Raw genomic sequence first — 27,321 nt, forward strand, 5'->3', positions numbered from 1 at the left:
TGCTGGTCCATGGAGGCACCACAGCAGAGCAGGTACACCCCAAAGGGAGTCTAGCTCATGAAGGAGCCATGCTAGACCATATGGAGAAAGAAAGGCCATCAGAAGAAAACAGTGCACCTTGACCCAAATGCCCACACTACCTGTCACCTCATTGAAGGGACTGAGTATAACCTGTGGCAAAAACAAGGCATGACGATAGGCATCTGGAGTGCAGCAGTGGAGACTAGAAGTGAGGAGAGAGGTATTTGAAGTGAAGCTGAGACAGACAAAAGAGGAATGGTATTTTATCCTGTTTCAGTGTTGGGGATTTGGTTTCCTACTAACAAATCAGGAATGAAATATTTATATTAATTGTCAATAAATTAAATTCACCATGTCAAGTCTGTTTTGTCCATAACAGTACCTGATAAGTGACTTCCCTGTCTTTGATCCTCAAGTCCTCTCACTCCTTTCTGTTTTCTCCCCCTGTCCCACTGGCAGGGGAAGGTGGTATAAGTGAAGGGTAGTGTGCTTGTCTGGCTGCAAGCCAGGGCCAAATCCATAAATATCCATTTATGCCACAATTGGCAAGTCGCAGGCTACTAGATTTCTGGTCAGATCTCTGCACCACAGTGAACCCAAGTTTGTTGTCTACTCTGAATTTCTTCAGAACATAAGAGGAAAACTTGAAAACAACAAAGGGGTCTTGGATATGTATCAGGGAACTGAGAATAACCAAGCTGAGTTAGGCATCTCTTGAGCCAAGACAGGCTTCCGTATAATGCTGCTAATCATCATGGCAATGCACAGGGAAAGGGTAAATCGAGACAGGTTTTCATGAAACTTTATTAAGCCTGCACAAACATATTTGGCATTGTGGCAAGATAAGAACTAACCAAATGGCTAGTCACAAGTGTGGGACCTTAGTCTATCTACAAAACTTCAGAAACACTGAACACTGAAGAAATCAATTCAACAAATTGCTGATTGTAAGTCATTAATAAAATACAGGAAAATACAGCAATAATGGTGCAGTAATGACAGCTCTGGTGTGAGGGCAGAGGAATGGTTTCATGGAATCAACACTGCAAAGAAACAACCACAGGATGAGAACACAGGGACCACAGGATACAGTGGCCAGTTGTCTTTAGAACTGACTGTGGTGGTTCAGCCCCAGCTGAGTGTCAGATGCACACCAAGTTGTAATATCACTCCCCCTCCTAAACTGTACAGGAGAGAGAGAGAAATGTAATGAGAGGTTTGTGAGTCAAGAAAAAGACAAGGAGATCACTCAGCAATTAGCGTCACAGGCAAAACAGACTCAACTTGGGGAGAAAAGGGTTTGATTTATTAATGAACCATCAGAACAGGGCAGGGAGATGAGAAACAAAACCGAGTCTTAAAACATCTCCCCCTCACTCTTCCCTCTTCCTGGGAGTCTCCTTTCCCCTCACCCCAGCAGCACAGGGGATGGGGGATGGGGGTTGCAGTCAGTTAATTCCAGATGGACTTTGCCGCTGCTTCTCAGAGGGAGTCCTCGTCATGCTTCCCACTGCTACACTGTGGGGTCCCTCTCACGGGAGACAGTCCCTCATGAACTTCTCCAGCGTGGGTCCTTCCCATGGGATACAGTTCCTCACAAACTGCTTCAGCATGGGGCCTCCCATGGGGGCTGCTCCTCACACCCTGCCCCAACATGGGTCATCAGCCGGGAGAACAGTCCTTCAGGTACCAAATGCTCCAGTGTGGGTGCCTCACAGGATCACAAGTCCTGACAGCAAACCTGCTCTGGTTTGGGCTCCTCTCTCCCCACTGACTCCCAGGTCCTGCCAGGAACTTCCCACAGAGTCACAGCCTCCTTCAGGCACCCACACATTCCCGTGTGGGGTCCTCCATGGGCTGCAAGTGGATCTCCTCTCCCCTGTGGCCTCCATGGACTGAAGGGGCACAGCTGCCTCACCATGGTCCTCACCACAGGTCACAGGGGAATCTTTCTTTCAAGGCCTAGGCACCCTCTCCCCCCTCTTTCTCCACTGACCTTGGTGTCTGCGGAGATATTTTCACATTCTCACTCCCTGTTGCTGCTGCAGTTTAGCAGCTGGGCAAGAACTTTTTCTCCTTTTCAAATATGTTATTCACAGAGGTGTTACCTTATCCACTAATTTGCCAGGCCTGGGTCAGCTGTGGGTCCATCTTAGAATTGACTGGCCCTGGCCCAATCAGCTACAGGAAAAGCTTTTGGTAGATCTTTGTTTAAAGAAGCCACCCCTGTAGCCCCCACTGCTACCAAAAACCTGGCCCAGGCAAAACCACGACATTGAATATTCTCTCTAAGAATGTACAGAAGTACTGACTCAGAAGTACAGAAGGTCATGGCTCACAGCATTTTTAAAGTATAAAAAGACAACTTAAAGACTATCAAGGCAGGATCAGCAGAAGAGGATCAGTGTTGGAGAGCTCAGCATCTAAGGACCAATGTTTACAGTGGCAAATAGCCACCTAGGCTCTCTCAGCATACTAGGAGGGACATCTCAGGAACTCTTGAGCCAGGAATGTGGGCTCAGAAAGCCAAGAGAGACATATTGAGGATCTTAATGGACTGGGACAACTCAAGGATTTGCTGCCATAAGTGTAACACTATGCTGCTATGGCTCAAACACAAAGGCTGCTAATGTTTATTACAGCTGTCCACTGCCATTTTCATAGCTATTTCATAAACTGTTATAGTTATTCAATGTCTCTACCATAGTTATCTCACAGTTATCTTATTTGTTCTCCCTTAAGAATTGCATAGTTAAATATTCCTAAGACGTAACTGCATATGCTACTGCCATGCTCGAGTTCTCATATTTACACATTATGGTCTATATAAGGTGTTAAAAATCATCATATATATAGCACACAGTCACAATCTCTTTCCTTGCTGGATATCATTGATGTATGCTTCTGTTCTTCTCCAGTAACAATGAAGCATGCAGTGGGTGAGAGAACCCGGGTACTGACACATGTAAATGCTGTTTTCAGCTATACTGCGTGGACCATTGAGAAAGGTGCTGGAAGACTTGGTGCTCAAGGTGGAAGCATTTATGAATGCAGGTTATCAGTACCACACATATATGAGCCCCAGAAGGCACATTAAGGACTGGATACATTTGAAGGCATACCAGGTGGGTGTTCTCATGGGTAAACTAAAGATGTTCATTTGGAGAGCTGGGGAAGCTAGCCTTAAAAGCACTGACAATGCTGTATACCTACAGAACAGGGTAGTCGCAAACCTCATCCACATTAAATAAATTCCATTCCAGTAAGCTTCTATCAGAGCAAATAGTCACGAGAACCATTTTGCTAAAAAGAAGTTGTATTTTCATATTGCTTCTATTTCATAAAGGTCAGTCTTCCTTTCTTTCCATGGATTTGCTTGTCCCAGCATTCCTATTTTAGTGACAGTTAATTCCCATGTATCATACTGACAGGTATCTCAGACAGATGCTTTTCCCCACACTCTATGCAGTGTGTGCCAATGCTGATAAAAAGGCAGCACGTGTGTGGAGGAAGGAGCAAAGAAATACTTCCAACGTCTGAGACTGATAATGAGACTCACAATCAGTCAGTTTTTGTAGGCAGCTTAGTAAAGCAGACTTTTCTAAAAACATTTGGTTTCGATCCAACCTTGGCAAGAGGAGCTAGAAATTATTGTCTCCCAATGGCTCTTTGGTAATCCAGATATGTCAAGATGTTGAGTTCAGATGAATTACTTCCCAAGTGCAGGGATTCGATTAATGCAGAATGTCGCCACACTAGTCTAACTGGCCCTTTTTTCACCATCTCAGAAAAGAACTAGGAGAAGCATAAGAAACATGTTCTAAAAGTCTAAGCTGACTGACACAAGAGTTAAGACATGAAAAACGGGAAATTTGTAATGGGATTCTAACTCCTGGATCTGTAATTCTTTAAGGTCATTTCACTGAATTGTACATGAGCCTTAATGATCATTGTGTTATTTCATTTTACATGTTAAATACATTTTTCTCTGAAAAATCCTGGTACTTCAATTTGTACTGGGCTGATAGAAAATCTATATTCTGCACTGGTATAAAATCTGTTCTTTTCTGAGAAAGTCATTAAACTGACAGACAGTAACAGTTGCCCATAGCTCACAGCCCAAGGCTCTCATTGCCGTACCATTTCATGTAGCCTTACTATTTCATAAATATGGAAGAGCTGCTTGTTTCTATAACTGATTAAAGAATGTTACTTGGGTCTCAGGAAGAGGGACAGATAATATATAAGATAATCAGGGATTTTTCTTCAGAAAAATTGTCCCATATTATCAAAAGTTACTTGTGTCATTTCAAAAAAATTCTGCTTCAGAGACCAAAAGAATTATTCATATTTTCCTTCTGGGCTAAATTTTTAAACTTTCTAAATTTATCTCACTTCACGATGGCAAAATATTGCAAATTTTTGCTACATTTGTCATAATACAGAGAATCTAAATTCTACCCAGCATCACAAATGAGGATAAAACCAACTTTGCTGAATTTTTCTTTCTTTTCTTATTTTTTAAAAGAAACAGCACTGTTTGTGGAATACCAGTTACAGACAATGGGAACTGAGGATGAGCTTAAATAAGAGGTAGATTCGTCTCATCTTTTTCATCTGAATGACTCCAAGAGTTAGTAAGCCTTAATTTAGGGATAATTTTCAAAGACGCAACTATGGTATAAAAATGACAAGTGGTACTGTAGTATCTAGGCAATAGAATCCAGGCAACAATCTGGATTCAAGTGGAACAAATAAAGTTCCATTTCCATCACAGATTTTCTTATGTAACTGTGTGCAAGCTGTTTGCGTTTCTCAGTACCTAATGTATGACAAACAACACAAGCAGTGGGATAAGGAAAACATGAATGACTGCAAGAAACTGAGGAAAAAGCCAGAGAGAAGTTGATAGCTGTGTGGCATATACATATCATTTATATCTTTAAGAAGCTCCTTTTGCAGATGAAAGTTACACTTTGAGCACAAAAAAAAGTGCCACCCTAACAAATATAACTAAACTTTATTATATAAATTAAACACACGAATTATCTGCATACAGGCAGTAATGAACTATGTATCCATCTGAATGCTATAATACAAAAACTAAGTTTGTGACATTTAAACTATAGAAGGATAAAATATAAGTCACCAATGGAGTGATAAAATTAGTCTCTGTGAATCTGAAATTAGATATTAGTCTCTATAGTGTTGTTTTTCTGCCCAAATTAATTTTTGTGAACTAAAATGAACAAACCTATGCAGCTCATCTAACAATGAAACACAGCAAATTCAGCCCTATTTCTTTCTTCTGATGACCCAGTCTCTTGTCTATGGACCCACTGAGCTCTGAAAAGGTGTGGATTGACTGAGATATTATGTGTCTAAGGAAAAAACGTACTCTCAGATCTTAAACCTTGGGTATATTTGGATTCTACTGTAAAGCTACTTTTCTTTAATTAGTATCTCAGACACCAGAAATATATTACAAAAAAATCCTTATAAATTTACAGTAATTTTATTCAAAAGAATAATAGAAGAGTATAAAAGGGGGCAGACTACAACTAAATAGATATGATCATTTGAAAAGCTGTTTTTTGGGTGAGTAGTTTCATGCTTTTTTTAAGCTTGAGGAAACTGATCTATCTTGCAGCTTGTCAGAACACCAGTGAATATTGATACAACCATTTCTGTTCATTTAAACAGCACAAATGAATAAACATATGAAGAGAATGAGCTGAGCTGAAAAAGAATTATGCATTATTCATGCAGCTAACAACACTTACTCATGCCTAGTATAAATTGAAACCTACAGTGCAAATCTAGGACGCTGAGATTTTCAGTCATGCTGAGTTATATTTAAATTCAATCTATGTCAGAAATTCTGAGTTCATGTCATGTTTTCACATCAGCACAGAAACTTCCTTTCACTGGCTACACTTTGGGAAACATAAATTTCTAATGTAACAGGTTTTGCAAGCAAATGGTAAAAAATGTTTGGTGGGTTTATCTTGAGATGTAGTAGACATGAAATTAAGTGAAATGTATAGTGCTGGTGATTCTTTTAATGCCATCTGATGTGCCTGAAGAAAAATAATTAAAACAAAACTGAGAAAGGAATGTTTTCCAAGTGAGAAAAAATGTTGTATTTGTAATTCTGTTTTCATTAATTAAACATTCACGTAACAACATTTCTGATATGTTCTGTTGGCTGAAAACTATGAAGAGAAGATAATGATTTCTATAATGTGATACCTGGGTTTTTATAATCCATGTTGTTCTAATCTCTCAGCAATTATTATTTTCAAAATATGGAAATCATGCTGAACTCCTACACTGAGACATTGGAAAAGCTAATTGCCATTTGCAAAGCAGAATATCTTACTTTCTGTTTTGCATAATCACGCTTCTAGAACAATACTTTTCCCAAAGACATCTAAAAACTTCATCCCCTAACTTCACTTTGACTTAATTACCTTAGGAACACATGGCTGGAAAAAGATAAATATACCAGATACAGCTACCATCTTGAAAGAAGAGTTTCATTCAGTGGAGAATCTGGATCTATAAATTAAGGAAAGTAATTTCACACCTCTAAATTTGCTTCTTTCTAACCCTGTTAGATTTTCTTACCTAAATTTTAAGACCATTTGAAGGTAGAGGTGAGCTATTACAGTTGTTTCAGTTGGAGTCTACTCACATATCTACAAAACAATTTTTATCAAATGCAAACACTTCAGCCATTTTTCTCTCCTCTCTCAAGCCTAGGAAACAACAGACTCATGTAAGTAAGAAATCTCAAACAGCACTCTAAATGTATCACAGTTTGCAATCAACCTCACAGGCCTTTGCTTCCCAATATTCATTCCAGGATGCATGTGCATAGCAGAGACATCCTGCTATCTTAAATAAAGCATAAGATAATTCAGCATAATATTGTACTTGGACAAACTGTTTTCTGTCACATAAACTACAGCTACATCTGTAAGAAGAGGGAAAATATCTACCTATGGTGTTGTTTTTCCACTAAGTCAATTAAGTTTTATATAATTGCCATGAGGGAATGATCCCGACTATGAAAAATCTGCAGACAAATCCAAAAAGACTATTATCAGACTGGAAATTCTTCTTCTTTGGAGATCTGTCAGTCCATAGAGAGGAAAGCAGTATTAGGTGAGAATTTTATTTCCTACTACATTGTCCTTCAGAGGACTGAAGAACTCTGAAAGAGCATAAATAAGACAGGGGCTCCTGAGGCTGGAAAGCATTCAAATGCTGTTCCAGAGGACTTTGCTCATGTAGTTGTTTACAATTTGTCTCCCAAAGAAAGGTGTTAGGCAAAATGTGTGAGCCTGAAAATGTGTTATAGTTCCAGAACATCAAAGTAGGCAATAGTCTGATTTAAAAACCTTACAGTGAATTTGAGTCACTCACAGTCTGAGTGATATGAACAGACAACTCTGAATTTCCCTGGTACAGACAATGTCTACGCAACCAAGACCCATTTCTGAACCTATTCCAGATCTGAAAGGACATGGTGAAAATACAATGCCACATCTTGCTTTCTAAACAACTCCTGCAACAAATTTAGCCTGGCCAAAATCTGTTTGCAACAGCAAATAGAATACTAGTTGATTCAAGGTTTAAGACATTACAGCTTCCTCACCTCCACAGAGAAGCATACACTGTGGTAATATGATTACAGAACTTCCAGCAGCTAGCCCAGCATTCGGACAAGCACATTATTGGCAGCAGCTGCTCAAACAAATACTCACCCCCCTGTGTTCACCATATCTCAGCAATTGAAGGAGTGAGAAATTATGTCAATGTAATCAACCTTTTCTGAAAACTTGCACAGTGTGCCTCCATATCAATCCAACTACTCGCTGAGCAATTAGAGTTGCCAGCTTGACAAACTATTTAAAGGTTACTTTAACCTATCAAGGTTGTTTGATCATTGGAAAAAAAACACTTTAATAGTCTGGATATTACCAAGTCGGCACTTTAAACCACTAACCTGCCAAATAACTAGGCATTTCAGCAAGTTATTATGCAACCTAAAATCAGTGACGATTACAGCTGTAAAATGCTAAGATAAGGCTTTTATGATAATTAGTCCAACACAATTTAATTATGCATATACAGATAAGTCTACTGTACACACAATCCAACAAAACAGAAAAGAACAAAGTCTAACAAAGCAGAGACTTAGCAGCATCTTGTGATAATTTTCTCTAAGGCCATTTCTCTTCATTTTGCTTGATTGGGTATCTTTCTCATCTTCCTGCATTATAAACAATTATACCTGTTGGCCTGTTGTCTAGGCACGTAAAGGATTACAATCTAAAGCATCTCATGATTATATAGATAAATTACACAGGAAAATTTAAATGTACTTGAATGGATTAGAATTTCTACTACTAATATTAAAACTCAGTTGATAGAAAAGTACCTATAGGTGAAAAAAGGGAGGCACAAAAATGCACCAAATTACCTGAAAGACCATGGGTTAAGTTGGTAAGAAAACAGTTTGTTTAACACAGCTTTTTAAAACAAATAGCTATAATAAAATAGTCATAATGAAGACTCGCATTGTTACATGTTAGTAAATTCTACACATGGCACATTCATTTGCCATTTATTACATCAGATAAGTCTAATTCACAGCAATTGACTTCTAGTCTGGGCTTTAGGCATCACTGTACAAGACAGAAAATGTAGAATAACCATTTGTGCCTTTTTGGGCATATGTTTCTACCATAGTGTAGTGGTTTTGCCTGGGCCAGGTTTTTTGGTAGTGGGGGTACTAAAGGGGTGGCTTCTTTAAACAAAGATCTACCAGAAGCTTTCCCTGTAGCTCATAGGGTTAGGGCCAGTCAATTCTAAACTGGACCATGCATCTGACCCAGGCCTGGACAATCAGTGATGGAGGCAACGTCTCTGTGAATAATGTATTTGAGAAGGAGAAAAAGTTTTTGCACAGTTGCTAAACTGCAGCAGCAAAAGGGAGTGAGAACGTGAAAATATCTCTGCAGACACCAAGGTCAGTGGAGGAGGGGGAAGAGGGTACTTAGGCCCCTGAAAGCAAGGCTCCCCTGTAATATGTGGTCAGAACCATGGTGAGGCAGCTGTCTCCGTGCTGCCATGACTTTACTGGACCAGAACAATAAAGTTTCATGCAAAACATTGACATATGCCATTTCTCAACCAGCTCACCACTATAGAGATGAAAGAATAAAGGCCAGAGCAGAAAACCAGCAATAGCTTTCATTGACTGCTTCAGTGGCCAGCAAGCTAAGTTGCTAGATCTGTCAGTTCACCTGGAATCCTCGAATGAGTTCTGAAGATATTTTTGATGCCAAAACTAACTCTCAAATTAAAATGGGATGAAAAATTTGAAAGTAAAGAAAAAAAAATAGAAATCCCTCCCTCTTTCCTTTTCCAAGTCTTCAAAACAGGCAATTGGATTAGCTCAATTAAAATTTTAAACTGAGAATTTCATCGGAGTTTCAGTTATTTTTCATTATCATTAAAACAAAAACCATTTTTTGAAACAGCAATATTGCTAAAAAAATGGAAAAAAAAAGGAAAATTTAATAAGTCAAGGAAACAACTTGGCAGAATCATCTTCTTTCAGAAAAAGCCATTGGTTTTTATGTATTACTATTATCTGATGATAGAGCTTTTGCCATAGAATTCTACTTGATGGGAATTATCTATAATGCAGTTTTACCTTTGCAGATGAAAAACTGGAATGATGGGAACACAAAGAGAAAATCTTCTCAGATACTTTGTTAAGATACTATGAGGATCAGTTTCTTTCTAATTGCCAGGTGATGATATTCTACATGTTTGGTTTTTTAAAATATAGGCACATATGAATCACTTAAACAATTCAGTCTAAGATCCTCTGTTTATCTAGAAAAAGAACTAGCTGCCACTATTGTATGCTGGCTAGGTATGCTGAGTGCCTCCAATTTTATCACCATTCTTTTGCTCAAGCAAATGACTTTATTAAATTTTCCTGGCAAGAGTTTACTCTGTATGAAAAATTGATGTACTTGATGCACTTCCAAATCAGTAACTGACACATTCTTTATGTTTCTCTAAAAGATTTCAAAGGACAAAGACACAGTGTAGATCTTGAGATTGAAAAACTAGCAGAATTTCTCATTAGGCTGTCTTTGTTGACTAAAACACATTACCATAGATTATTTCAGAGCCTGAACACATCTCTGGTTTGTCAGATGAAAACATAAGGTAGGTCTATGTGACTTGGAGGAGAGGAAAATGTGTGATTCCTCTCTTGGCAATATATGATAATTAATCCTCAGTACACTGGCATTTTTTATAAAATGCTGTGCAAGTATTTCCAAGCTCCAATTCCATTACCTACACTTCACACAGAGTCTCTTTGGGGGTTGTTGTTGCTCTTTCAGTATAATAGCAATAAAAAGATCATCAGAGTCATGCCAAAGAATTAATGCAAAAATGCCCACAAGACATGCCTGTACTTTACTAGACTGAGGTCCTTTTCTCATACTATAGGCAAAGATAAATTACAACTTGAAATACTAGGTGTAATTTTTGAGATTTATATTTCATTATTAAGAATTTGAAAGCATGTAAACACAAACTTCTTAATTCAGTCTGACTGTTTATGATAAGGAAGCTGCACAGTAGTAGCTTTAACAATCTTTGTAAATGTAATTATCTAGGCAGAAGATGAAAGGTCAAACCTTGAAAATAACCTGCAGGCTAATCAGGTAAATCAGTCAGAACAACAGGTTTCAGAGGAATGATCTTCAGATAAGGATGTCTACTCTTGTACACTACACATACATCCAAACTAACTACAGCCTAATCGTTTTGAAACTTCACTTTTTGCTTGGTTTCACCTGTACAGATGGTAGGTGGAAAAGTAATGAATAAAGTAATGTTTGGTGTATCTATTATTTATGATTGAGGAAAAAGGAAATCGATAAAGACAAATTTACACATGCATAGACAATGGACTTGAGTAGATGAACTATAGAGACATACAAGTTGCACCACACATACAGAAACTAATTTCAGGAACTCAAAGTGACAGCTTCCTTTTCTGCATTTTTGAAAACAGGATCTAGTAATTAGTCTGAGATCTAATCAATTACAAAGTTCCCCTAAAAACAGAGCTCAGCAGCACTTCAAATTTCTACTACGTTGGAAACAAAGGCATTTCAAAACCTGACAACTCAGAACAAATTGGAGTACTCTCTGTATAGCTATTAAATACAATTAAAATGCTATGCTAAAATTGATTTTTTTTCATGCTTATATTTATTATTTTTATCTTATTCTATTGCAGGTACATACTATATACGTTATTGGATGTTGTCAATGCATAATATTATTTATATTATGATGTCACATTACATCAAGACATACCAAATAGTCTAGCATTTTGTTATGATATCATTTTTATATTATTTTCATTTAAAAGCAAAAGCAGTTGATACAGTTTATAATGACATTGCTTATTGTCTAAAGAAGGCTGTCTAGCATTTTGAGAACTGTGGCTTGGTGTGAGTTTTGAGACTCCTAAAAATCAAGTTTATCATTTGCTGGAGATGGACAGGCTGAGCAGTAATTTGCAGAACTAGATGCTCAGAATAATTGTATCAAAATTACATAGCCCTGAGACAAACTCATCCTTCAGGCCAGACAGTTCACAGGCCAGCAGTTCAGTAACCTTGCTGTAAATCAGATTGTTTTTTATTTATGCTGCAATGAGACAGTGTGGCACTTTGATCTAAAATTTCTTGTTTTGCTTTCAGTGCTTAATAGCACTATGAAGAGAACCAGTTTTGATCCTTCTGAATATTCTCTAGACATATTTTTCTTGAATATCCTAGTCTTCATAAAATTATGTTACTTTGTCAGATGTTCTTTATTTATCATTGTACCCACAGATAAAACAAAGACTAGAGATCTCACTCACACTGAAATATATGCATAATGTATAATCAGAGGTGTACACGGAGTTAATTTATACCATCAAATGACATAAGCTCTAAGCTCAGCCAAGACCTTGATTCCTTTAATTGCTCACATTGCATGCATCTGAGTTCCTCTTAGGTTCCCATTTGAAGCGAACTGACTAGTCCCTCTAAGACAAATATTATGTGCGGTCCAGTGGTTACTTTTTGAGGACTTAAACCTAAACATAGCACAGACAAGATGACACCAGGGCTTGCTCTTTCCTCCTTACACAGTTCCTCAACACTATTTTAATAGACTCATCCTCAGTAGACCAGTACACTCAAACATGTCTCTACAACTCTCACTGTGGTGGGTTAACCCTGGCTGGAAGCCAGGTGCCCACCAAACCTGCTCTAACACTCCCCTTCTCAGCCAAACATCAGCTTGTGGGTCAAGATAAAGACAGTGAGATCACTCAGAAATTACTGTCATAGGCAAAACAGACCCAACTTGTGGAAATTAGTTTATTACCAATAAAATCAGAGTAAAGTTATGAGAAATAAAATCTCAAAACTACTTCCCTTCACCCCTTCCCTTCTTTCTGAGCTTAACTTCACTCATGAATTCTCTCCCTCCCTGACAAGTGACACAGGGGGATGGGGAATGGGGGTTATGTTCAGTTCATCACATGTTGTTTCTGCTGCCCAACTTCTCATACTTCTCCTGCTTCATCATGGGGGCCCTCCAACAGGAGACAGTCCTCCAAGAACTTCTCCAGTGTGAGTCCTTCCCACAGACTGCAGTTCTTTAGAAATTGTTCCAGTGTGGATCCCCACAAAGTACAGTCCTTCAGGAATGAATTGCTCCTGCGTGGGTCCCTCACAGAGTCACATATCCTGACAGTAAACCTGCTCCAACACAGGCTCCTCTTTCCACAGGTCCTGCAAGAAGTCTCCTCCAGCATGGGCTTCCCAAAAGGTCACAGTCTCCTTTAGGCATCCACCCATTCCAGAGTGGGGTCATCCCTGGGCTGCAGGTGGATCTCTGCTTCACCATGGTCTCCATGGCTGCAGAGGCAGGGCCTACCTCACCATAGGCTGCACAGGAACCTCTGCTCCAGCATCTGGAGCACTTCCTTCCCCTCTTTCTTCACTGACCTTGGTGTCTTGGTGTCTTCTTCCACATGTCTCATGTCTCGTCATGTTATCTATTCACAACGTGAATTTTCCTCCTCTGATATGAAGACTTTGATTTTTACAGGTACAGTTGGAAATAACAGCCACTCTGCTCTGGCAGATCAGAATTCGAACAGTAGCTACTAGAACGCTGTAGTCCCTACTGGGAATTAGCACATTTTCTGTGAAAGGCAATGGTGATTCTAACATTGAGAGGAGTGGGTCATGTATAGAAGAGTACAGGCAGGTCATGTTAAATATCACTAAAATAAGGGCACATGGCAGAGGGTAGCAGTCTAAATTTTGTTTCAATGAGAAGTAGAAAAAAGAATAAAACTCTAGAAGTACAAAGGCAACATCAAAATGTGGTTATAAAAGCATTCAGGCTGTAACTCCATGCTAAAAGCATTCCTGCCTTGATTCTGCTGCCCCTAGCTGCTCATTTCTATCTGTATGTTTGCTATGTACACAGCATGGTTTTAAAAACACAACTAGAAATGGCGGGCAACTGTACAGAAGGGCAAGAATCTGGGAAAGGGATTTCCCACCAAACAATGATCCTCTAAAACTGTGATGTCACAGGATTACCATAATAGATTACTTTTTTATTTGTTTGTTTAAGAGTTTACTAGAATCCTTTTATCTTCTTGTGAGTAAGGAAACAGTTGTGATTTGAGTTTGGAGGTATTTTTAATTCTTTGTCAATAAATGAGGGGACTGCCCTTAAGACACAGGATTTCATCCTTTTCCTGAGAGAGACTATCTGCATGGACATCAATTTTGCTTCAAAATAAAGTAACACACTTAAAAAACACTAAAACTTTTTATTTTCTTGCTTTTGCACATCTGCATATGACATATAAAGTTTGCCTCACAGTATAGTGCATTTTATGAATTATAACCTATACGTAAATGCACCTTAGCTATAAGAGATGACCTTCAACATTTTGAAGCTGGAACATACATGACCTTCAACATATGAAGCTGGAACACAAAAAGTTCCACTTAAATATAAGGAAAAACTATTTCACTGTGAAGGTGACAGAGCAGTGGCACAGGCTGCCCAGGGAGGTTGTGGAGTCTCCTTCCTTAGAGGTCTTCAAGACTCACCTGGACATGTTCCTATGCGACTTGATCTAGGTGACCCTGCTTCTGCAGGGGGGTTGGACTAGATGATCTCTAAAGGTCCCTTCCAACCCCTACCATTCTGTGATTCTGTGATTTTATTAGTGCAAAAGCAGCTCTACATCATCTTTAACGATTAGCTCTGTTGATTACAATTTTCGGTATATTCTGTAAAACAACTTCATGCAGAGCATAATCAGTAAAGTTATATATAAAATAATCAAATATAAAAGCTTCCTTTATGTATAATTTCAAAGAGAATAAGAGGAATATCTCCATATTATTTATACACACTCCTGACCTGGTTCAGTTATATGTACCTATGCTAAAAAAAGAAACATAGTGCAGACATCTGAACTGAAGCTATATTTGCAGTTCCAGAGCTGAGAAAATTATATGATTCTGTTCTACGTGCAACACAGCCATTATTCAGAACCACAGTACATTCATTCGTAATGGATGAATATTCACTTGGCTATGAGCAGACAAGTGCCTAACCAACAGAAAGCAGAGGAAATTCAAAAGGTTACTCCATATTTTAGTGCCTCTCGACACATATTCCTTAAAGGACCAGGTAAATATAATAGTAATTTTATAGGTAGTGATGCTAGCATTAATACGCCTTTGTATAAATATCCTAAGAAGCTGACTAGGCATGAATAGTAAGGTATATCAAGAAAGGTGTTCAACTAAAAAAGGGATTGTTCCTGTTATTATCAGAAACTGTTAATTGAAGCACAAAACAATCTTGTACTCAGAGCATCAGTGTTCCCATTACAAAAAGTTTTGTATTCAGTGGAAGATCAATACAATCTACAATAAACAAATGTATTTTCTTTATCACATACTATTTCCCATTGGATATATTTGACTAGTTGATTGGTTTAAACACACTGTGCCCTGATGCAACATGTACTTCTAAATAGCCTTCAAGATGGAGAGCTATCTAGTGTCAAATTAGTTTAGGAAAAACATAAGTAGAAAGTGAACAATTTAAGATAATTACTGATGAAATATCATCTTTAATAGGAAATACATTTGCAGAAAGACAGACTGCCTTGGGAATGTTTTGATAGTTCTAATCTAGCAGGGAAAACCTCCTTTTGCTCTGACCATTCACATGAATTTTAATCAATGTTAAAACCTTGCTGTTGATGTTTCTAGTTTTTATGATTTTAAAGGCAAATGTTTGTGATATATCCCTTGAATATGCATACAAGGACGAGCCACCCACAGTAATTCAAAAAGTTCCTAAAAATGGCCTGCAGCACTGAATTGCTCACAGTCATTGGAGCTCTGAAATACTGGCTGGATTCCAAAGCAACTCAAGTGCCAAAAGACCAAGTGGAATTACATTCAGATTACTAAACTCATAAAGCATCTACAAAATTTCTTTTTAATCAACAGTAACTTTGCCTCCCTTGTTAATGCAACAAAGTATGCCAAAAAGGCCAATGGCATCCTGAAGAGTGTGGCCAGCAGGTCAAGGGAGGTTCTGCTCCCCCTCTTTTTCTACCCTGATGAGGCCTCATCTGGAGTACTATGCCCAGTTCTGGGCTCCTTAGCTCAAGAGGGACAGGGAAGTGCTGAAGAGAGTCCAGCACAGGGCCACCAAGATGATCAGGGGAAAGGAACATTTTTCATATGAGGAAAGGCTGTGGGAACTGGGGCTGTTTAGTCTAGAAAAGAGAAGACTGAAGGAAGATCTTATTAACATTTATAAATATCTAAAGGGTGGGTGTCAGGAGGTTGGGACATCCCTTTTTTCTATAGCAGCTAGCAACAGGAAGAGGGGTAATGGAATGAAGCTGGAACACAAAAAGTTCCACTTAAACATAAGAAAAAACTATTTCACTGTGAGGGTGAGGGAGCCCTGGCACAGGCTGCCCAGAGGGGTTGTGGAGTCTCCTTCCTTGGAGGTCTTCAAGACCCGCCTGGACATGTTCCTATGCGACTTGATCTAGGTTGACCTGCTTCTGCAGGGGAGTTGGACTAGATGATCTCTAAAGGTCCCTTCCAACCCCTATCATTCTATGATTCTGTGAAAGTATAGATCTGACACAGTATGTGACCTAACAGGCTGAAAACCTAACTTACTAAAAAATGCATATACTTTAAAAACTAAAATGAATTCCAAAAACCCGTAGCAGGCTAGATCTTTCCTGAATCTAATACGAAAAAGTTGAAGAATGGCAAAGTATGAAGCAAAATATCGTCCTCTGTAACCATCAAAGAATCCCGAAAATTCTGAAACTGCTTCAGTGGTCAAGTCACTTCCAAATATTGTACTGGCAACCAGACCAGGAGTTAACCCATTCCTGTTAAAACAACTTCACTGAGCTCTGGAACAACAGAGAGCACAAATTAAACATTAAACAGTAGAAAGCAATCAAAATTGGCAACTGTTGTTATGCAACATTCCAATAGCTGAGTTCTTCTGAAGTTTATGCTGAATACCAGATGCAGTTACAAATACATGCTGTTTTGGGCAATAATACATTTGACAGGACAGAGAAGAGTCAGTTTCATGCTATCCTAAAGACCTGCTTGTTTTTGTAGCTAAGGAAAACAGTATACATCTATCAGAAAGTCAGATAAACAAGAAAACAAACAAAAGGAAAATCTTTGTAAAATAGGGAACCTAGTAATATAAATTTATTACTTAGGCAAAACTCCTAAATAATTTTAAACAAATAACTGTGAATAAACAATACTTGTAATTTACAATGTACTTAGTCTACACTGTAATGCCAACAATAAAATTAAAATGTCTACTGGCTGAAAGGTAATCGATGAGATATATCTCATAAATCAACTGAAGTTTTACCAGAATGGCACTTCTGTTTTACAGGATTCAGCAATCATACTTGGATTGACTTCTAAATTAATTTTCATTTTCTCAGAAGCAATATTCCAAGCCTACCACGAGCATGCTCTTAGATGAAAAAGCTAATCTGGATATGTACAGAGGCTTCTAGAGCCTTTTCAGAAGACTGGTGTAATGTCTTGATAATTTAACACATACTGAGCAAATATTTCAGTTATCCATTAGTCTTCATCTGTAAAGTTGGCAGGAAGGACTACAAACAAGTTCTAATTTGTTCTGTGGACTAGTACTACTACTATTTCCAAAATATCCAGGTTGGATTATTACAGACAAAGGCTGGGCAGAGAAGGGAAAGAATATTATACCACCCCACATAACTGCTCTTCCTATATTCTGTTTTTCCATGTGTTGTGGTAAGCTTATTGTCACCCACTAAAGCAGAGAACTTTGATTATGAAACAGCAACTGCTCAACTTCAAATCCTATTTCTTGCATGCATGGAAGGAAAAAGTATTATTCCTTTCAAAGCTGCAAACAGCAGTCCCTGTCAGTGTTATTGAAATCACAGGAAGAATGTAAAACATCATTTTCATGCGTTTCAGAATGAACAAACTGCTTATTCCCTGATTTTAACAGATTTGTCTGTATAGGTACTATCATTATACTTGATACATCAAGGGAAATGTGAAGTTTGTCTCAAGATTCAAATTTCAGGAATCAAATGCGTCTGAAATTTCAGCTTCAAGTTAACTTCAGTTCTTATTCTTAAAAATGGATTTAACAAATAGAAACACATAGTACCTTACTTTAAACATAACAATGTATTAACTTAAATGCTTTTCTATGGCATCTTAATGAACCAATATAAATTCATGCACATTCTTATTAAATTCTTTGTTTAGAATATAAATTATTTACTTTATTTTTAAAATACCAGGAAAAAATCCATCTTGTTCAGTTCTGTCAATAAAACAACTCTAGTATATCACTAAATAATCAAAAATCCCCTAAGAATTCATTGAATGAACTACAAAGCTTGTGCACTTTAAGAAGGAAGGAAAGCACTGGGAAAATATTAGAGGGAAATTACTTCCCATGTTTTCATCTACCTGGAATGGAGCATTACATTACATTGACCTAGAATGCAATATTGTTATTGCTAAAAAAACTTTTGGATGTAGGGAATATTTAGGAAATATATAGGGTCATATATAGGGAATAGAAATGTCCATTTGTCCCCCTTTAGCAAATATCAATGTCATGGATCTGTGTGGAGTCACTTTTTGCTTAGTAACAGGGGGAAGGAGCTGCAGTGCTGGTCCCAGTAAGCAGTTCTTGAAACATCCACTGGCTCTGAGGTGGATCCACCTTCAGCCCAGACAGGCCAATCTAGTGCCTCTGCCATCACTATTTAAGAAGGGGAACCTGAGCTGAAGAGGAGCTGGTACAAGATGGAGGTTATCATGCAGACCTCACAGTCAGAGAAGGCAGAAGGAAGGAGTGCCAGATCAGAAACCCCTGGCAGCCCGTGGCAAGAATGCAGGCTGTGCCCCTGCAACCTATGGAGGGCAATGGCAGGACTGAGAGCCACCAGTAGCTCAGTGTGAGTGCACCTGGGCAGGCAGGAGAGACTCACATGATAGGCAGAGCAGAGCTGCAGCCCTCAGGATGAGTGCATGTCACAGCAGCCTGTGAGGGATGCTGTGGTGGAGCAGGGAGGTACGGCAAGAAGTCTGTCTACCTTGGGGGCAGACAAGTGGCAGGAGCCATCATAAAGACTGTTTGAAACCTCCATTCCCTGCCCCCCCACCCCCACCCTCGCCAAGACATTCAAGAGATGAGGAGATAAAGACCTGGGATCAGGTCTCTGAGCCCAGGGAGAGAGGAGGAGTGAGGAGAAGATGGTCTTAAAGGGCTGGTTGTGTTCTTCATCATTGTACCACTCTGTGTTGTTTTCTGGTTGTTATGTTTGAGGGTTTTATGGTTTTGGTTGGTGGTGGATTAAATTAATTTCTGTTTTCTTCCCCAAGTTAAGCAGTCTTGTCTGCTTTGCCTGGGACCATAAGTGGCAAGTAAGCCCTCCCTTGTCCTTATGGTTTCCAAAAGCCCTTGGTACTTATAGCTGATCATGGTTATTTGTTCCTAGATGGGCCTAAAACATGTAAATCGCATAATTAACCCTTTGGCCTGCTGCTGAAGTTACTACTACCGGTTCTGCTCCATACTAGTATGTGTTTCACCACTCTCTTAAATAGATCCATGAAATTATCCTAAATTTAAAATCAGAAGAGTAGCATAAGGTATGTAGGGTAAAATGCCCATCATAAAATGGATTTCTTTTTTAAATTAAAAAATTTTAGCATATAATCAGGTAAACCGCTATTGTAGCAGAATAAACAGTTGGGGTGGTAATTCCCAACAGGGAGGTGATAACACATAGTTGGGAGTGGGCCAGGGCTGGTATCTGAACCAGCCACCAGTAGAATTGTTTGTAAAGAACAGTCATTGAAAAGGAGAAAGCAAAACCAGATCAGAAAAACAATGCTATAAAGTGACAAAACGTTCAGAAAGGCTTGAGCCAGTATCCCACAGCTTTTACAAGACCCTCTTGTAAGTCTGGATTTACCGCTTATACTGAAGTATATTACTAAGAAAAAAACAGCACACCCATGTCTTGCTCTAGTTGCCACCAATGTCCTTTTCCCAAGGATGTGTAATATCATGGAATAATCTACTACCAAAAGTGGAAAAGCTCTAGTGAAAGAATGATTGAAGAGCTAATCCATTCATCCCATTTACAGCAAATAATTTTCTCCGTGTCAGATAAAACATCCTATGAACAGAATAAAAAAAAGAAAGCAAGAAAGAAGCTGCAAAGCCTATTCCCTCAGTCTCACAGGATATCACAGCAATAAGCATCAAACTTTTGTCCCAGGGAGATGATGCCCCTGCTCTTGTAAAGACTGTTGACAGAACCAGAAAGGGCACTGCAGCCTTTGCTGTTTTGCAGCTTCACTCAGCACCACATCGTGGGAGAAATGCGGTATTGCATCTTTCCACCAGCAAACTAAAGCAAGCAACTGTCGACTTGCATCTGTTTCACTCATTTACATCTGCTTTCCTCATATTTCCTTGGGAGTGGCTTCTTTCTCCGCTTTCTAAACAAAAAAAAATCCTATATTTATTCAAGGCGTATTGATTCAAAACACTCTCCTTACTAATTTCTGCCTTTCAACAATCGCTTGTTATCTGCTCCATGTGATTTGCAAAACCCACCATCCCCAGGAATAAATCCAAACATACAAGAAGCACCTTAACTGTCTTTTTTCTCCTTCATTGGCACAGCCTGGTGTGACATGTGCTCCCAGGTGTGATAACATGAGGACTGAGAGGCTGCCGAGCCCTCTTACATCCCTTCCTATTACCTCCTTCATCCTGTCTCCTTCCACAAGAAGAGAGAGTCCTAGACCCTTGTAACATAAGCCCCTGTTTGGGACAGGGCAGATGACTGTGCAATCTGAGACAGACACTGAGGTTGGGAAATTTGAGGCAGCTGAAACATTTAATGCAATACAGTTAGCTTAAGCCTGCTAATCAAAACCTGGCTGTTAATAATTAGGATATCAAATATTTGATATTTGTGTAGCCTGTATCCTATCTTAGCAAGCCTTTTTTTAAAAAAATGCAATACCTTAAAGTGGGTTAAATACCAAGCAGTAAGGAGCTGCAAAGCTCATGTACATGCTGAGATTAAATAGATGTCCATGTCTGTATTAAACCCGAGACATCTTAATGAGACATTCTAAAGAGCAATTAAAGAGTAAAATGTTTTGAAGTAATACTGTGCTGCAACAAGGCCAATGCCCAGACAAATCTTACTGTCTACAAATAATTGGAGATCCTGGCAGAATAGCTGATGCCGTTGTGCCTTGATTTTGCAATACTTTGATTGGAGAGGTTCAAAACATGTTGACCTTCAGAACATGCTTTCGAGCTCATCTGTTTGCTCTGGAGTTTAGCAGGATTGAGGCATCTGGGTAAGTTGGAGGGGAGAAGAAGGTCTCTGTAACAGCTGAAATAACCTTCTCGGGTCTCACCGGTATTGTTTTGCTCTGGGGTGGACTTGCTACTGTCCAAACTGATATTAACTGACAGCCTTCTTATAGAGACAAGTACTATTTTATATTTATATATAACTAAACCAAACAGATTGCAGTAAGCAGCTTTTTGCAAATGAAGTACCACTAACCCTGATATACACTGCTCTCGGAAATGCAGTCATTGCAACAACAAAAGAAATAAGACCACAAAAAATAAATTGAAAATATCAATCTAAACACTTATTAGAGAGATATGAATGTGGCAGTTATTAGATAAGACTGGGACTGCGGAGTCCCAGAGTTCTTCACGCGAATTGTAACATTCGTCCTGCACAATTCCAGAAAATATCACTTGCATCTCAGTCATTCGCCTTCGCCTGAAGTCTTGAAAACACCACCACTCCCCACTATCAATCAAAAGCCTGAGTTGAAACCAGACCACCCCGGTGACTAGCCAGCCTCACGGGTGCCCGGCCCATGTTCATCCCGGCGCCAGCGGGTGGCAGCACCGCACCGCCCGCGCGCCGGCGGCCTCTGCCGGGCCCAGCGCACACCGACGTGCGCTGCAAGTCTCCCTCCTTACTTTTGATAGCAGCCTCCTTTTGCACTTCCAACGGGAAACGCGCAATAGGCATGAGTGTGCAGACTGACTGACTGACAGGTTGAATTTTTTTTTTTCCTTGACTGGGAAAATTAACCTTGAAATGATCAGGCATAAGCATAAGGTCCTATTACTTTGGGTACTGCTACTGAAGTCATGTTTTCAAATACAAGACAACATCTTTCCCCAGCTCAACAAATGCAGGGAACTTCTGGAGAGAGTCCAGCAGAGGGCCACCAAGATCATCAGAGGACCGGAATGTCTTTCCTCTGAGGAAAGGCTGTGGGATCTAGGGCTGTTTAGCCTCGATAGGAGAAGACTAAGAAAGGACTTCATTAAGACTTAGAAGTGCCTAAAGGGTGGATGTCAGGATGGGGTGACACTTTTTGTCTGTAGTGTCCATGCCATGAAAGCTGTATCACGTCACTCTTTACTCTTTAAATGGAATACAGAAGTCAGGCCTTCTCCACAAGAAATGGAGCTAGAATTTCTGGAAGGGCAGGCTGCAGTGAGGCTGGAGCAATGTACAGATTTCTCAGGAGGTTTGGCAAATTCAGTAGCCATTATTTTTTATTTTAAAAGTATTACTTAAATACATAGTGTATCTCAGTCCAGTAGAGATACATTAAAAAGCACAAAATTAAGCATTTTGTTTGTTCATATTCCAGGAAGCACCTAAGTATATATACATTCACTTTTAATTTAGACTAATCTTGAAACAGATAGGAAACATGTGTCATATGTACACATTTCTACACATTTCTAATCCTTTAATAACCACCAAGGTAAATCACCTTAACAGGAATTTTTCTTTTGCACTGAAAACCTGCCTTACCCTTTTTACAAATATCTGAATTGCTAAATCTAAACCAGATTTATTTTTGAAGTGTGATTAAAGCTATTTTATTTTATTTGCACTAAAAATTCATTGCAACAGACTTAAAAAACTGAGCAATTAGATAAGAAACTTGAATTGTAATTTACTTATTTGAATGTATGCTGAAGTCACAGCCAAATCCCTGACTGACAAGTTCAGCAAAACAAAAAAGCCCCACGGCCAAGCTGCCTCACTCACATAGCACATTTACCCCCTACTTTGCCATGGCTATTGATCCTCTTCTCAAATACTATTTTGATATATTTCCCTAATTCTTAACCAAGTTTTCCCTGCCAAAAGAGGCTATCGATACTTGAGAAAGCAGAACTTAAAGTCTTCAAAACAGAAATCAAGTGCACATACAAGTACAAAAATCACAGTCTTTTACAGGATTACTTTGGCCACAGGGTAAGACAAAACAATTAGTTAGGTCCAGGCTTTTGAATTTTAAGCACAGATAAGGTCCTGAATTCCAATAGTGAAACATCGTGGGACTATTAGGAAGAGCTTAAAAGACTTGACTAGATACAGCAGAGTTAGCAGAACAGGCAAGAATCTGAGAGCAGACCTAGATAAATGCAATGAGGCACAACACAAATAAGGAGAATAGTTGAACCTAGTATCTTTCTGGGCCTTATGGCACTCATCATTTTGAGTAACAGCCTGAGAAGAGAGCTACTTGCTTTGGTTATCCTTCAGACACTTTGTGTTTGGCAACAAGTGAAGACATACTCACCTCTCCATCTGACTGCTGTATATCCTGAAGCAGGGAGATTCAGTTTCCCAGGATGCCATGCTGATATTAAACATTTTCATCCCAGGAATCCTAAAATCAGAAGCTGCTAAAAAGCTAGAGAGCTGTGGCATAAGAAAAGCTACTCCTTGTGACTGTGGTGGGAGACCTTCCTCCCTCACCTTCTTCTCAGCCACTAGTCTGTAGGGGTGTTAACTTCTGCCTCCAAAACTGTCTGCAGGCCTCCCCTTGCCTGCTCTATCTCCTCTCCACCAAACTGTCAAGACGGTAACGTCCTTCTGTCCCACTGCTTCATGTTCACTGATCACTCGTTTAGCCACCAATAACACAAACAGTCTGAATATAAGCTCAGTTGATAAAAACAGCTGATTTGTTCTCTTTAGAAGAATTCATTTCCTAGAGGATTTCCATGACTCTCTTCAGCTGAGCGAGGATGACTCATCATAAACACATTGTTGATAATACTGCTCGGCAGATTAATCAAATGCTTACTGCTTGTAGAGGCACTGAGCCCTTCTCTGCTTCCTGCAGTAAAGTTGTCTGCCTCAGCTCTGGTGGCAATGTTAGCTGGCTGGCAGAAGTTCCTGGGGAGAAGTCATTCCACCATAGCACCAGTTTGAGTCACCTTTGAACCCGGCATTGTTGGACTGCCAATGGCCTCTTGCAAGCAGGTTTTGCTGGTGGAGAACTCATTCACAGATTCCAGAGCACCTGTGCACACGGCAGAGGGCATAGAGGGAGAGAAACCCAGGTCATATAGAACATATATTTCAGTGGAAGAAAAATGTCTCTAAAAGAGAAGATCAGAACCACGATAAATAATGACAACAATCACCGACACAATGTTGAATTTTGATAATAAAGAGCTTAAACTTTCATGAGCCTCACTAGAGCAATTCAATGAGAAACTCATTTTATTTTTGAAGACAGACCTTTCTGCTGTACACTGTGGCAAATGCATACACATTGTTATCATTTTCATTAAAATAACTTGAATTTGGGAATATTTCACTGCTATGAAAAATATAATTACTTCCATGCTGTAAAAACTCCATCTGGCACTGGTTTAATTTTTTGTCTTCATTATTTTTCATCCATATGCATAACAAGGCACCATCCTCTGTGACTACACCAATTTCACCAAATCTTTGTAGAATATTTCCCAAAACACAAATTTGATTAACATCCACTGTAAATAATTTTCTAGTTCCCCATTGTGTTCATTTCATAGTAATGAAACTGACAAATATTCCAGGTATCAGACATTGACATTTCTCACTTGTGTGTTGAGCATTGGTACCGGGGAAAAAATCCAAACCAAACCACCCCGAGACTTATTTGCGTATTACACCCTGAAAGGAAATTGTTCCATCTTTTCTGCCCTTGTTGCCATAGTTATAATCTATTGGTAACTCTACAGAATTTCTGTTAACTAATATAAACCATAAATACATGTTAAATTGAACATCAGTCAAACTATTTACATTTGAAAAATAATCCGTCTGATTTGATCCTTTAGCTGCAGTACACAAGGTCTGTACAGGGCCTTACAGGTCTACAAATATCTAATTAAACAGACAGTAAATTATTTAAACACTAACACCTGAAAGAGGGGGGAGAAAAGAACCAGAAATTCATGACTGATAGTAATGAGATCCTTCTAGATACAGGCATGATGAAAAGGCTTTGGCTAGAAGCTGATTACGTCTTTAACCCTCAAGTTTTTACACACAAGGAAATGAAGATGCATATGCAAAAGAATGAACGCTGCTGGTCCAAATACTCTGCTCTCAAGCAACTCAGAGAAGTTGGTGACCACTTTTTCACTGTTCTTCCACAAATGCCTGATAGATGTAACAATTATGTTACTGAGGTTCAAGCTCATTTTAATCAAAAGGAGTAAGAATTATCCCAGTTTAGGTGGACTGCAGCCTTGTTTGTGAACAAGGCAGACCATTGGTAAAAGGTATGTTTGAATACTAGTTTATCATTCTTACAGTTGTGGTCTCTAAGGATAAAAACATGACTACAAAATTGTTAATCCACAAATCCCTGCACATGCTGGTACTGGTAGATTCATTATGTTCCAAAAAAAGAATTACCAACAACAAGGGGGAAAAGGGTACTGCTGTATAATTATATGACATTTAAGGATATGTAGAAAATCATCACCTTGGCATTTCCTATCTCACTACAAACGTAATGACAGCTAGCATTACAGAAACCTGGGACTGGATTTCAAAACCTTCATGAGACTGTACCACTGCTCACTTAACTCACCCAGTGGTTTTGAGCCACATTTTCTAGTATTTGCATATAGTAAGAGAGGGATTGGAAGACATGGAGTAAGTGCAAGAGCAGAAAGAAATAACTGATTGGCAAGCCTCCTTTTTATCATGGGGCAATTTCAAGGACTGAGTATCAAGCAATGGTTTCATGGGTTGCTTTGCCAAGTTTGCTGGCAGCTTGTTATAGCTACTGGGAAACATTCAAAGAAAACATTTTTAATTGGTTAACAGTAAGTAAGCATTTTAAATTTTTAATATGTACTTTGTAAGAGGAAAGGCTGCAGGATCTGGGACTGTTCAGCCTGGAGGAGTCTGAAGAGGAACCTCACTAACACAAGTATTTAAAGTTGTATATCAAGAGGATGGGGCAACACATTTTTCTGTAGCGTCTTGTGATAGGACTAGGGGTAATGGACAAAAGCTGGAGCACAAAAAGTTCCATTTAAACTTAAGGAAAAACCTCCTTCCTGTAAGGGTGAGGGAGCCCTGGCACAGGCTGCCCAGGGAGGTTGTGGAGTCTTCTTCTCTGGAGGTTTTCAAACCTGCTGGGGCACGTTCCTGAGTGATTTGATCTAGGCAGACCTGCTTTAGCAGAGGGGTTAGATTAGATATCTTTAGAGGTCCCTTCCAACATCTACCATTCTGTGACACTATGATAAAAGCACCTTTTCTAATATAATCTAATATACTTTATATATCTGTTGCTTTGTATTTGCAGTACGTAGGACTTCAGTTGAGTTTGTCACTGTGATTCAATAAAGAATCTCAGGCAAACCTCTGTCAAAACCAATAAAAATTCTTATCCCCACAGTTAGCATTTCTGTCTTCTTTTTGTAAAAGGCTTTCCTTCTCAGGAGCCTCTGAAAAATTTCATGGATGCCAATTCCTTTCTTCAGGGCACAGATACTAAACAAAGGAGAGCCTTGTCTTTTTATTTTGACTTCTACCCAAACAAATGTCTGTAAATGACAGTGGTATGATAAGGTAGGATCAAAAAACCAGAAAGCTCTTGTCACCCTCTTCTGTATCATATGAGAGCATCACAGAAGTCCCTGCAAACTTACTTTGGTTTTTTTTGCTAGTAATGCTTTAAATGGAATATTTAAATAGAATGTAATGTATTTTTACTTTTTTTTCTTGTTAAGTACTACACCATGCATGAAAGAATATCTGCTGAACTTTATTAAATAGAGACTAATCATGACAAAATGAGAGGACGTGGAACATTTTAAAAAAAAAAATTATCAGTAAAAAAAAAGTTTCTGTCAGTTTTGAGGGACCTTCACAATGCTTGGCAGAATACAGGCTCGTAAAATTCATCTGACCTCTTCCTTATGACAAGCATTATAAAACAGAAATGTGTTTTAGGAACAATCCTGTTTGCAATATATTGTGCAGCAGTATCAGATAAAGCAATGTGTGATCTTAAAGCAAGACTTACGGTTCATTTTTCACTGTAGGAGAATATTTAACCTTCCATACTATTGGATAAAAATGATTGCAGATCATTTCTAGCAAGCTCTTCAGTTGCCAATACATAAAACTTCAGATTCTGCAGACAGTTTTGGACGAACAATTCACCAAAAACTGATTCT

At 38.9% G+C, this 27,321-nt stretch overlaps 1 protein-coding gene across 2 annotated transcripts in view; it reads right to left on the reverse strand.

The window, feature by feature from the left end:
- TRMT9B (tRNA methyltransferase 9B (putative)) overlaps window positions 1-24,127 on the reverse strand; it is an 82,996-nt gene extending 58,869 nt beyond the window's left edge. For both annotated transcript variants that reach the window (XM_061993441.1, XM_061993443.1), the window contains exon 1: window positions 23,421-24,127. In XM_061993441.1, coding sequence (XP_061849425.1) covers window positions 23,421-23,551 — 131 coding nt within the window. In that variant the 5' untranslated portion in view covers window positions 23,552-24,127. The remainder of the gene's footprint in view (window positions 1-23,420) is intronic.
- Window positions 24,128-27,321: the final 3,194 nt, after the last annotated feature.

The sequence above is a fragment of the Colius striatus genome, chromosome 3, assembly GCF_028858725.1.
Source record: "Colius striatus isolate bColStr4 chromosome 3, bColStr4.1.hap1, whole genome shotgun sequence".
Classification (NCBI taxonomy): Eukaryota; Metazoa; Chordata; class Aves; order Coliiformes; family Coliidae; genus Colius; species Colius striatus.